Below are 13,081 nucleotides of genomic sequence, written 5' to 3'. Positions count from 1 at the left end.
TTGTCACGGTTGCCCATTGCCCTCACTTGGGCCCGCCCGTTTGGCGACAGCTGCTGCTCGTTGCCTGATTGGCTTCCCTCCTATTTAAACTCAGTGCTCTCATTCACTCCTTGTCAGTCCGTCAACGAACCTCTGCACTTGCAAGATTTGTATTTTGACTCTGTCCGGTATCCTGCTCGTGTATCCGGTATCGATCCCGCCTGTCTCATCCTGTCCGGTATTTTGCTCCAGTCTCCAGTATTCGGTATCGATCCCGCCTGGCTCGTCCTGTCCGGTATCTTGCTCCGGTCTCCAGTATCCGGTATCTTGCTCCAGTCCCCGGTATCGATCCCGTCTGTCTCGTCTTGTCCGATATCTTGCTCCAGTATCCGGTATCGATCCCGTCTGTCTCGCCTTGTCCGGTATCTTGCTCCAGTCTCCGGTATCGATCCAGTCTGTCTCGTCTTGTCCGATATCTTGCTCCAGTATCCGGTATCGATCCCACCTGTCTCGTCCAGCCCGGTATCTTGCCCCGCTATTGATCCTGTCTTTCTTGTCCTGTCCGGTATCTTGCTCCAGTATCCGGCATCGATCCCGCCTGTCCTGTTCGGTATCTTGCTCCATTATCCGGTATCTGTCCCATCTGTCTTATCCTGTCCGGTATCTTGCATTAGTGTCTGGTATTTGTCCTGTCTGGTATCGATCCCATCTGTCCTGTCCGGTTTCGCTTGCGTTGACTACCCTGTTCACGCAAAATGAAGCTTGTGTGAAAACGTTACACGTCTGGGTCCACCATCTGTTTAGATTCTGACAAACATTATCAAAGCCATTTAAGATGGAATTTGTTTTAGGAGGATATTCAACTTCTTGTGATACATTTACCTCCCATCCTCTCTTATTTTACTCTTTATTCTTATTTTGCACAATGTTGCAACTACAAGTGAATGCACTATTTTTTTTATGCACCTATAACTTAAGACAGTCTACAAGCACTACCTTGAAAATGTTTGCCTACCTATCCGAACTTCCTTTGTTATTTTGTTTGTTTTTTAAAGGTACCATGTATTATTTAACTTCCCGCACAGTCTGCATAGTTTGTGTGTCAGAATTTTCATTTTTCCCCCTAATTGGTCCAGAATGATCTATTTTTTGTAAATCCTTTAATCAACAGCAGATATTTGTACAGTGGGTTGGTGGGTGCATTCCTTTAACCAACAAGGATGTAGGGGCACCATTACCTGTGGTGTGTCTTGGGCAATTACGGGCCGGTGGCACCGATCCCTCTCCAGGATTTGGACAGTACATTGTAAAAAATTGAACCTATAACGGTCATGAATGCTATGCTATCGCTTGAAATATGATGTGCCCAAATTTGGTAGTGTTCTTCTGAACATATTCCATTATTTTTATTTATTTTAACATATATGTTTCTCTATGTTGTACGTGTCCTATATTGTGGTGTTTTGTTTTCCTTTATGGGTCCATTTCTTAAGTTTGGGCGTAGATGTATATGATGCTGTTCACCACAAATGATTGTTTTATAAAAAGAGAAGTGGTTAGTTGTACAAGTCGATTGCCTTTATACAAAATATTTAAAATCTGATTTGTTTTATTTATTCTTAAGGATGTCAAAAGAGAAGAAAGAAAACACTCCACCTGACCAGTGAGTACATCAAAAATATACTCTTTATGCAACAAAAATTAATAGCACATGTTTTGGGATATATTCTGCAGCGGTAATGTGGTCGCCGCCATCTTCTTTGTGTTGGGCCTGGGGACGCTGCTCCCCTGGAACTTTTTCATTACGGCCTCTCAGGTGAGCACCATATTTGCATATTGCCATTGCTACAAATCTATTGCCTTGACCTGTCAAATCACAGAATTTTATTTGTCCTATTAGAGGTTTCGAGGTTGATTACTGGTGACATGACAAGAAATATTTTGTAACTACTATTACTATGGCAACAGAGCCTGGAAATCTCCTTGTGTTGAGTTTAACGCGTTTTAAAGACACACACTTCTTTCATGCAATTACATTTCTCAGCAACAAGGTCTGTAAATAATTAATAAAATTTTGTAACTCAACTGTCATTACAACATGGTGCGTTACTCCGACGCTTATTAAAGGCAGAACATGAACTACAACGTCCTCTGATCGCTAACTTTGGTCACAATGTCACATAAAACCCTTGGTATAACATCATGTTGGTGATAGAAAGGAGTGGAGAGGTATTGTGAAAGGATAGTGGGATTGTGGACACGTTCTTAAGGATGGGGTGGGCACCCGTGTGACATGGCCGCTTTCTGGTGTCCCGTTTCATCTGGAGGGACGAAAGCATGACCAACTTAGGTGCCGAGGTGCCTAACTTGTTTGCGTGTTTGGGCATTTGGGTTGACCATGGTCCAAAAATGTTTGTGTGTTTTTTTTTGCAATTTTTTCCCTTTTATTTTCTTTGTTATTGTATGTGTTTGTCTTGCTGTCGGTCACCCCCTCTTGAGGGATATGACCAAGGTAGGTAGATAGATAGATAGATAGATGACATCAATGTTTCAGGAGTGTGGGCGTGTTATTTATGAGGTACAACTAGGCGGCATTAGCTCAGGAGGTAGAGCGCTCGTCTTTGGGTCAAGAGATCGCAGGTTCGATTCCCGGCTCCTCCGTGTTATATGTCCTTGGGCAAGACACTGAATCCCTAATGCCCCCAATAAGCAGGTCGGCGCCTTGCATGGCTGCATGGCCGCTATTGGTGTGTGAGTGTGTGTGTGAATGGGTAAGTGTGAAGCACATTGTAAAGCGCTTTGGGAGGTCTTCATTGACTTGAAAAGCGCTATATAAATGCATACCATTTACCCTGTCTCAAGCACTGAGTACGAGGTTGCTGAATTTCTAATAGAAATATTCTCTCTACTGTATATGCTCTGGTTATATGCTTTGGTTGTGTGTCACTAGTAGCGAACGGTAGGCAGCGTGTGGGGATTGGGGACGTGGCTTATACAAAAACCACAAACCAACGGGAAACCCATGGGGTCAACGTGAGCATAGAACTTACGGTAAAAGTGTGCTGAATTCCGGCCTTTTTATTTGTAAAATTATTTAAGCAATGCCAGTGTCTGAAATAATGTTTGCCCGGACGCCCGGGGCGTGGATATTTTACGTCGGGCGAACAACTTTCGCTTTTATTTTTTTATTATTATTATATATATATATATATATATATATATATATTTTTTTTTTTTTATTTTTTTTTTTCAAATCAAACGTTTGCTTTATTCCGATTTCGAAATCTTCGTTTGGTTTGGAAATTTCGGAATTTCGGTTCGTTTGGCAATTTGCATACTCTGCAGCCAATGAGAAGCCTGCATTGAATAACTTCGTGCTTCCGACTTTCCCGAGCCTTATAAGGTCGTGCATTTGCATATCATTTTCCAAAGTAGGAGCACAGAGAACACAAGAAAAATGGATGAGTGGTTAGGAATCAAGCCAAAACCTCAGCCCCAGAAGAAAGATTCGAAAGAAGCTAACAAAATTTTTGATGCTATAAAACCTAAACGTAAATTAAAATCATCGTGAAAAGAGGAGTTCACGTGGCTTGTAGCAGACGACGCAACGCAAACATTGCATGATTGAAGATGAGTTAACACAGGTACATACTGATGGCAGATGGAAAACAGCGATGTCATATCCATGCAACGAATGTTATGAGTAGATTTATAATAAACTTCATTTTAAAGTGTTGTTTTGTTATATATTCTGATTATCAATCCTTAATACTTTGCAGCAATGTTTTTTTTTCTTTGAGATTAGTTGTCTTATTGTGTTTCAAGTTGTGAAAAATGGGGCAGGCAACTTTATGGCTGGTGTCCGGTCACTTTTTGTCATGAGTTTCAGACACTGGCAATGCACAATGCTAGGATAAAAAAACGTTTTGGACAGTGCCCAGAAATGGTGAAGGAAATCTTGAGTGTTTTATAGACAAAATGGATATGGTGTCTCTGTGTTAAGTGTTCGTTTGCAAGCTTTTGACATTGCACAAGCCAAGAAATATGAAAAATTCACTGTTTCCACAGTTACTTTTGTGGCTATTTTAAAGCAGTTTCAGGGGTCTAGTTACAGTAAGATATTTTGTGACTAGATCCAGTACTACAACTTGTGGGTGTCTCTAATCTGGGAAGTCACTTAATTACTTTTAAATGTAGTATATGTAACCAATTACTGTTTGTCAGTAATGTGATATAACACTGGTTATATCGACGCCAATCTCCTGTATTTGTTCACATGTCTCTGCTGCATGGCTGCAAACATTGTGTGTTAAAACGGCATTTGTTCTTGTCCACAGTACTTCAACCAGCGTCTCAATGCATCGTCGGAGGCAACAGTCAAAGAGTACAACTACGACAGTTGGATGTCGTTGCTTTCTCAGCTGCCCTTGCTGCTTTTCACGCTGCTCAACTCATTTGTTTACCAATGGTAAGTGTGTGTTAATGTCAGTCCCACCACTGGAGTTGTTGGTTTGTTTCTTGATCATATGTGTGCGGGGTCCGGTCCACTTAGGGTCCGGGAAGGCGTGCGTGTCACCTGCAGCCTAGTGGCCATCTTGCTGCTCTTCTCATTGACAGCTGCCCTGGTGGAGGTACCGATGGCGCCTGACACCTTCTTCTCTGTCACCATGGCGACCATCTGGTTCATCAACAGTCAGTCAAATCCCTTTAAAACATACACAAACATGTAAGATGCAACAACTCAGCCATATGGGACGTAAGGCTGCAACTAACGACTATTTCAAAAATCGACTAGTCAGCGACTATTGAAATGATTTGTCAAATAATCGGTTCCTTTTTTTCTTTAATTTAGAAGGAAGTTGATTTTATTATATGGCAAATGATAATTAACACAATAAATATGGGTTCAATGAAAAATGCTTCTTTTGTTGAACATAAATCCCTACATAAATTGAATCAAAAAATAATAGCGGTATCAACTCATAAAAAAACCTCTGTTCATTTTTTAGGGACAGCCAAATAAATGATAAATAAAAATCAAGTAAACATTTTTTACCGCAATAAACCAATTACAGGAAAAAAAAACTAGATGCATTTTGTGAAGTACATTCAGTGGTGAACTGCAAAGTCTGTGCGAAAAAAACAACAACTTAATGAACTTAATGAAATCAAACAGTTTTAGCAACTGACATATGTTGTTTTTAACGTTTTAACGATTGACTTTTGTTCTTCCGACTGCATGCATTTAATTTCAAAATACGTTTGTCAGGCATAACTCTGTAAGTCTGACATATTTATAGTGAAGTATATACATATGAAAATGGACAAAAGGTGTCATTGAAAACGTATTTGCTTGAATGTTGCTTAGAACCTACCGAGGTGAGTCAGACTCTATTTTGCATTAACTGTCCGTCGTGCTCTTTGAATGTCCGTGTGTCACCGAGGTACTGCTCCGTTTTGCAAACTTTGCAAGTATTCTTTTTATTCGTCGTATCCGGGCTAAAATGCTCCGAAACTTAAGAAGTTTTTGTACACGTATTTGATATCGACACCGCCATTTCTGCATGTTGCCAATGAGACACAAGCGCATGGGCGACTCTCAGTAGAGATTATAATCATGTAAGATGCCTCACTCTGTTGTAAAAACGTTTCTGGCGACATTAGTCGACAATGGAATTCACTGTCAACTATTTCTATTACCGATTTTTGTTGCCAATGTTGATTTATCATGGCAGCCCTAATAGAATGTCACTAACACTTGTTTGTACGTGGGATCTTTTTTTTTTTCCTCAGTGTTTGGTGCAGTGTTGCAGGGCAGCCTTTTTGGGGCAGTGGGCCTTCTGCCGGCCCGGTACAGCATGTTGTTCATGAGCGGGCAAGGGCTAGCGGGGATCTTTGCCGCTGGTGCCATGCTGGTGTCGGTGCTGGGTGAGAATGAGGATAACCATCATCATCAATGTCTTCAGCAAAAAAAAAATTGATTTTTGGTGGTTATGTTCTTGCGTCAGGTAATGCCGACGCCAAGTCAGCAGCGTTGGGTTACTTCATCACACCTTGCGTGGCAACGCTGGGAACATTGGCCTGCTACGCTCTGTTGCCTCGCCTGGTATGCACATCATTTTATTTAGCCTGTCACTATCCTATTCCTTCGAATGACTTTTTCTGTAATTTAGCAGCATATTGTTTTACGAAGCTAAACTTTATCCATGTAGCATGTTGTTTATGGAGCTTATTCAGTGCTGATACTCATTATTATCTGTTATTGATATCCTATTGGCATAAAAGAGAAATATTAGCTTCAAAACTAGTACTTCCTATCTTCTAAATTCAAACCCAGAATTTGGACAATACAATAAATCTAAAAAAAAGTGCATGCCGCTAATTAAATGAAAAAGATAATCGAATAAATTATTGCTCCCTTGATTTTCCAAATTAGATACATTTATTTTACATTTCAATACGTGACAAATTTTATCAGCACCCTCAGCATCTCTTAAGAAGTTCAATAACATTTAGATAAAAATTTAAAAAAACATGTGCACTGTGCAGTTTACACTGTTGGGCATTGGTGTTTTGGATTGCTAGCTTAATAAGTGGCATACACCTGTAAATGCAGCATCTTTTGTGTGTGTGTGTGTGTGTGTGTGTGTGTGCGCGCGTGTATATACATATTCATATATAAATAAAATTCAATTTTATTAAGTAAATTACCATAATTTATGAGTCTTTAAATCATATTTTTTACTTTAAAAGTCAACTATCTAGTTACTAAAATAAAGAGTTTGAAACCATCCTTCTAATTTAACTAGGTTACTAGTAATTGCGTTTTTAAAATGTTTGATATATTAAACCAAGTGAGGAAAACAGACAAACATAAAAACATTGCTTTTAAAAAAATATGTACCCAATTAGAATAAAGCAAGAATTTAATATTTTACATTAGATTTTTAAAATTAGTTTGGAAATCAGGATTGAAGTTATTCTGAGAATTGTGGCACAGGACACTACATTAGACACAACAACTGTCTTAAAAATGTGATGTCTTGGATCAGGGATTTTCATCTGGGATTATACAAAGGAATTAAGGGGCGGAGGTAGAATTTTAAACAGTGTAATAAGGTGATAGAATGATTCATTTATCCATTTGTTTAATAAGTTCTTATTAATAATGTTGTAATTCAATGACCTACTCACTTTGATCATTAACTATTTTAGTTTGTGTGACCACATTCTTTGGACAGCAACATTGGTAGTTTTAACATGCTTTCTAAATGATCAAAAATGTGTATCAGTTTAGTAAATAAAAGTGTACAAATGATAGCGATTGCCCACGCAGGAGTTTGCCCGCTTCCACTTGAGACGAACCGCACCCGACCATCACGATAACGATGAGGAAAAGATGAAGGAGCTTCTTCCCGGTACAGGTTTGTGCACAACACCAAATGCTCTTTTTTGTCGCTATCCTGTCCATCATCCCTATTTCTTCTTTGTCAGACAACAAACATTTCATGAGCAAAAAGGGCACAGCTTCAGACGGCCAGGGCAGGGAGCGATTGTCGGTTTTGTGCGTCTTCAAGAAGGTCCGTGCCGTTTTCTGCAAATTTTTGAGTGACAGCGTGTGTAAGACATGTAACGGTGTTTTAAGACATGTTGGCGCATTCATTCATCTATCTGTGGAATCTTATTAAAGGGGAACATGACATATTATTTTGAAAGATAATGAACGGTTGTGTCAATTTATAGATATGTTTACCTTTTTCAGATCTGGTCCATGGCGTTATGCATCACATGCGTGTTTGCTGTCACGCTTTCCGTGTTTCCTGTGGTGCTGGTGCGCGTGGAGACCATATACAAAGAACATGCCCAGTGGGGTGAGCTGACATTCTGTCTTGCGTTGTCAAACTTTCAATTTTACTCATGTTTTAATGTATAGTTGATTTTCTCCCTCTTTCTTTTTCTATGCCATCAGATAAAGTGTTCACATGTGTTTGCTGCTTTTTGGTATTTAATGTCATGGACTTGGTGGGCCGTAGTGCCCCTTCACTCGCACAGTGGGTATGTCTGACACACATGGACACACAAGCCACTACATTAGAAACAGGAACTGTATAAAAAAATATGTGATGTCTTGGGATTTTCATATGGGATTGTGCAAAGAAACTTCAGGGGGAGGTGGCATTTTAAAATAAATGTAAAACGAAGCTTTTGTATTAAGATGACTTAAAACTAATTATTAATTGAGACGTTTCCTGGTGGAATCAACCTTTTGCAGCTTTTATTAAAATGCCAATTCCTCAGTAAAAATATTTTTGGGTTTGAACACCACACTTGAAAAAAGTAATTAGACTTCAAACATCTGGAACATACCTTGGAATAGAATAACATTCAGACGCCAGGGGCTTTTCCTTTAAATATTTAAAGGTTCTGAATAAGTCGCAGAATGTCATTTGGTTCTTTGCTTGGGAGAGTCACGGATTTCACAAACATAGCCTTCTTAGTGAGAATTGTCTCTATCAAAATAAACAGTTGTTTTTTTGTAGAAAACACAATTCTGTTGCGTCAGAAAAAGGGTTTAATTGTTTAATTCCTATAGTCTTTTGTGAAGGACCTTAAAATCAAAGGATATTTTACCATTATTTCAGGAATAGTCTACATTAAATAAACAAAGTGCACACCATTAAAACTGTTACTTCATAAAATAAACAAATTTGGGTCAAAATTTGTCCCATTAACCATTTGGGCTTTTTTGAGAAATTTTGTTGTTATTCAAACTTAAATGTAATGGTATAACACTTTTAGGACAACAAAAGACAACTCAAAGTGCCGTATGAAAAATAAAATGTTCCCTAAAAAAGTTGGCCTTTAAAAATTACTGGGATATTTTGTCTCATCTCATCTCATTAGCCGTACCGCTTATCCTCATTATGGTCGCGGGGGGGGCGGGGGGGGGGGGGGGGGGGGTGTCTGGAGCCCATCCCAGCCATCTCTGGGGAGTGGGCAGGGGACACCCTGAACTGGTTGCCAGCCAATCGCAGGGCACACGGGGACAGACAACTCACTCGCTCATTCACACCTAGGGACAATTTGGACCTGCCAATTCACCTGAAATGCATGTTTTTTAGAATGTGGGAGGAAACCGGAGTGCCCGGAGGAAACCCACGCAAGCACGGGGAGAACATACAAACTCCGCACAGGATGTCTGGAGCTGGATTTGAACCCACGCAGGAGGTTCCCATGACATGAACTGTGCCGCACAAGCGCTAAATCAAAAATATTGTGCTATTGGTTAAAACCCCCTAAAAACTAAGACATTTTCTTTTGAACGCAACTGATTGGGTCATTTGTTTAAAACGACCTAAAATTGATTTATTTTGTTGTTTATGGGTGGTTTGTTTTCAAAAACAACTTATTATACAAAATGACAACCAAAAACTGGGATATTTTGTTGAAAACAACACCTCCAAATTGTGCTGTATGATTAAGAATAGTGTTCCTTTATTTAAACAACATGATGAATTTGACCCAATTGCGTGACGTTCTTCCACAAGCCTTTATTTTACGGGAAATGGGGAGTCATGCATGTTAAGAAGCCGGTCTGGCGTGGAAGGACAGTAAGCCAGAGACCGACGAGACCGATTCCAATAGCCCGAGTTGATATCAGACAGGAAGGGACAGACAGGGTTGACAACAAATCAGGATATAGATAATTAACAGGTGAAACAAGACGGGAAAAAAACTGGAGAAAATAATAAACCGGACCAAAATAGACAGAAACGAAACTGGAACCCGAAATAAAAGAGGATACCGGACTGAAGATATCAACAGGAAATCAGGACAGAGTCAGAACCCACGTCTTGTGGGGCAGAAGTTCGTTTGAAGGGCTGACAATCGAAGCAAGAGAGCGCTGAGCTTTATCTAGACAGAAAGTCAATGTCTCAACGAGCCGCAGCTGCCGCCACACGGGCGGGGCCACTTGGGCACCATGGCAACTGTGACACACACGGGCACAGCCATTTGGGCGCCATGGCAACCATGAAAAAATTAGTGAAATTTGAAAGAAACGACCCGGATTGCCAAATTTTCCACACTTCATAAATATTCAAAACCCAACATTCATGGTGGTTAGAGGTACTTGGTGCAAAATACATTTCGCCCCCCAAAATTTTTAAAGCCACTGTATTAGATATTTTGGTTGGCTGCCAGCTAGCAAAACTGTACTCGAAAATGTTTTTCATCCTCCTCTGTGTGCTTACAGCCGTCCAAGGACAGCCGCCTGTTACCGTGCGTGGTAATATCTCGTGTGCTCTTGATCCCGCTGCTGATGATGTGCAACATCCCGGGCTCGCAATTGATGGTCTTGTTCCGTCACGATGCCGCCTTCGCCACAATTGTGGCGCTCTTCGCCTTCTCCAATGGTTACTTGGCCAGCCTGTGCATGGCCTACGCACCACAGTGAGTCCCAGGACACTTTTTACATTTATTGTTGACAAGCGGAATGCTACGGCGTTTGCGCTCCGATAGAAAATTGGATTGAGCTGCTGGGAGTGGTCGATTGGCCGGGTGCTGCAGTATCCAATTTGGCCGCAGAAAGCATTAGAGGCCCCACAAATAACAGACCACACAAAAGCAGATGTTTAACGATTTTGATGGTATTTATCGGGTGTCCCATTACACGAAACCTAGCAAAGACACTTGCGGAGGTCTTGAGTGTAACTGTAAAATCAGTTTAGTCATTTCAGGGTCTATAAGTCATAAAAACAGGCACACAAATTGGGACTTAGAAAATAGTTTAGATATTGATTGATAGAATAGATTTTGATTAGATGGATCTCGCTAGCATACAACCACCCAAAAAAATTGTAATTTGAAACTGCATCATCTTTATTCTTATATGGGTAATAAAAAAGAAACATCAAGTTTTATGAGACTCACATGTGGACCAATCGTAGCTCACCTGTTTTTAGAAGCTGATTCCTGATTAGTTGTTACTGTTACATGAGCAATTGATGTTAATTCATTCTTAGAAATGTAGGAGATGGATTAGAAATACCATATAAATTGTGTTTACCGGACATTTGCGAACACAAAATCAGATTGATATTTTTACGGAAGTGTACAGAATTTACTTGAAAAAACAAAAAATATTTTTTATTTTTCAAGGAGCTTTGTTTTTTTTAGTTTTTTTTTTAATGCTCTCTTTTTTCGAAATAATTTTTCTGACTTTTAAATATTTTTAAAATGTTTTCAGTTTTCTTCAGCTATTTGCATATTTTTTCTATTTGATAGCAAAACAGAATAGAGTATACACATTGATTTTCTTTGGAGCTGGTAAAGTAAAATGACAGGATTACTCAATTAAATCAGGTTTTATTTCCATATGGGAGAGAGACCCTTAAAGGTGGCCCTATTTTTAAGTCACATAGCGTGTTTACTTTGAACAGGGACAAGAGGATTTTGCCTCAGTTTAAGAGGAAAGCCCATTCATATCTGCTTGATATAGCATTTTTTTTTTTCGAGGATCGATTGGATAGATGTGACATTCTTGGATACAAAATCATGCATTTCAAATGCATTCAAGGTGGATATGCAGTGATTTTCGGAAAGCAAACGAACAAACAATTCTGAAAGACTAGAAAAAGCTCCCAAATAATAAATTACTTCCAAAAAACAGAACAAAAAAATCATTCATGAAAACAGGAGAGAAAAAAAATCAATTAATAGGAACACTTCAAAACAAATCTCCCCAAAACATAGCCCAATTAATAACAAAACTGGATTGTTTTTATAATTGTTAAGTAAATTCAACATAATGCACTTGTATTTTTTTTACTTGTTTCCAGGTTTATAGTTTAGTAGACACTCAAAATAAGGAGAGAAGACATCACTACATTTTGAACTTGCTAGGAGAACAGGGAGTGAGCCCAAACTTCAGATAAGAAACTCCAACCTGTTCCACAAGTCCTCCCTCGAGCAACTTTTGAAAGGATGTGGGAATCAAAAAACAGAAACATTCTTGGCCGACCGTGAAAATTATGTAATTATTCAGATTCAGATTCAGATTTACTTTATTGTATATTGTACAACAGTGCGCGATATAAGTCAAAATAATGAATTGGCATCCAATGCAAGTTTCTTTGCAGGTGACAAATATTAAAAACAGAATAAACTTTTTAGGGCACATTAATAATTGATGATACAGATTTATTATTTCAAAGTGGTGAGATGATGTAAAATTAATGATTTTGTTTATTTTTATCAGACTGGTCAGCCACAAAGACTGCGAGACGGCCGGCTTGCTCATGACCTTCTTCCTGGTTTTGGGTTTGGCGCTGGGTGCGTCACTATCCTTCCCTCTGGGAAAGCTGCTCTAGGTTCTAACCAACCACTGGACAAAGTTTTTCACTGTGTGGTAGCACTGTAATACAAATTTTAATCCAGTACCTCTGCTGACCTAAATATTTATTGACTACGAGTGCAGTTTAAATGTATTTTGTTTAGGAAAACTTAGAAAGTGACAAGCGGGACTAATTTATGGGAACAATGATGTGATGTCATGAAAAGAATGCCAGTGCCAAGTTTGCAAAATTAATGGAGATTGGGGGAAGTGGTCAAAAAATAAAAATGTGACCAAAAAAACCCCAATATTTTTAAAAAGCACTTGTTCTCAGCCACTTTGAGCTAAAAAAAAATTGCATATCATATTGTGTATCGTATAAAACAATGCACTTATTTTGTATCTTTAACAATTTGTGTATCTATGATGTGTTATATGTATGAGTTGTATGCGTGATTCTTTTATTTTTAAGAGTTGTTTTCCAAATGTAATAAATTGGTTCTGTCATGTGACTGATGGGATGTTACATTGCAGTCCAATAGATAAAATAATTTTCCTATAAAAGTGGTGTTTTTATTCATAAAAATAGATTTCACTTCAATAGTGGGGAAATCAATTTGATTGGAAGAAAAATCTAACAATCCTAAACCTCGCTACAAAAACTGTAGAGCAATTTTACAAAAACATCAGCTTGTGGTTCATGTTCAATTTATTGGCCATAAATCTTGATAGTCTTCAATTTTCTTCGCAACGAAAACATTCTTAACA

At 39.0% G+C, this 13,081-nt stretch overlaps 1 protein-coding gene across 1 annotated transcript; it reads left to right on the top strand.

Annotated features, from left to right (window-relative positions):
* The first annotated feature begins 1,690 nt into the window (after positions 1 to 1,690).
* LOC148361616 (equilibrative nucleoside transporter 2-like) lies at positions 1,691 to 12,877 on the top strand. The gene is made up of 11 exons (XM_088342930.1): positions 1,691 to 1,795; positions 4,317 to 4,447; positions 4,532 to 4,671; positions 5,773 to 5,907; positions 5,988 to 6,085; positions 7,316 to 7,403; positions 7,474 to 7,559; positions 7,742 to 7,850; positions 7,949 to 8,034; positions 10,235 to 10,431; positions 12,239 to 12,877. Exons 1-11 carry the CDS (start codon positions 1,691 to 1,693, stop codon positions 12,348 to 12,350), a joined length of 1,287 nt encoding a protein of 428 aa, XP_088199056.1. The 3' UTR covers positions 12,351 to 12,877.
* The last annotated feature ends 204 nt before the right edge of the window (positions 12,878 to 13,081 follow it).

The sequence above is a fragment of the Urocampus carinirostris genome, chromosome 8 (genome assembly GCF_059441175.1).
Source record: "Urocampus carinirostris isolate Australia breed hairy pipefish chromosome 8, RoL_Ucar_1.0, whole genome shotgun sequence".
Taxonomy (NCBI): Eukaryota; Metazoa; Chordata; class Actinopteri; order Syngnathiformes; family Syngnathidae; genus Urocampus; species Urocampus carinirostris.
Note: the sequence above shows the minus strand (reverse complement) of the source record. Positions and strands in the feature narration are given on the sequence as shown.

Bases quoted from the DNA above. Each gene is read 5' to 3' on its own strand.
- LOC148361616 (XM_088342930.1), top strand. From the start codon at position 1,691: ATGTTTTGGGATATATTCTGCAGCGGTAATGTGGTCGCCGCCATCTTC. The intron at 4,448-4,531 runs GTAAGTGTGTGT...CGGTCCACTTAG, and splicing joins AACTCATTTGTTTACCAATG to GGTCCGGGAAGGCGTGCGTG. The intron at 6,086-7,315 runs GTATGCACATCA...TTGCCCACGCAG, and splicing joins ACGCTCTGTTGCCTCGCCTG to GAGTTTGCCCGCTTCCACTT.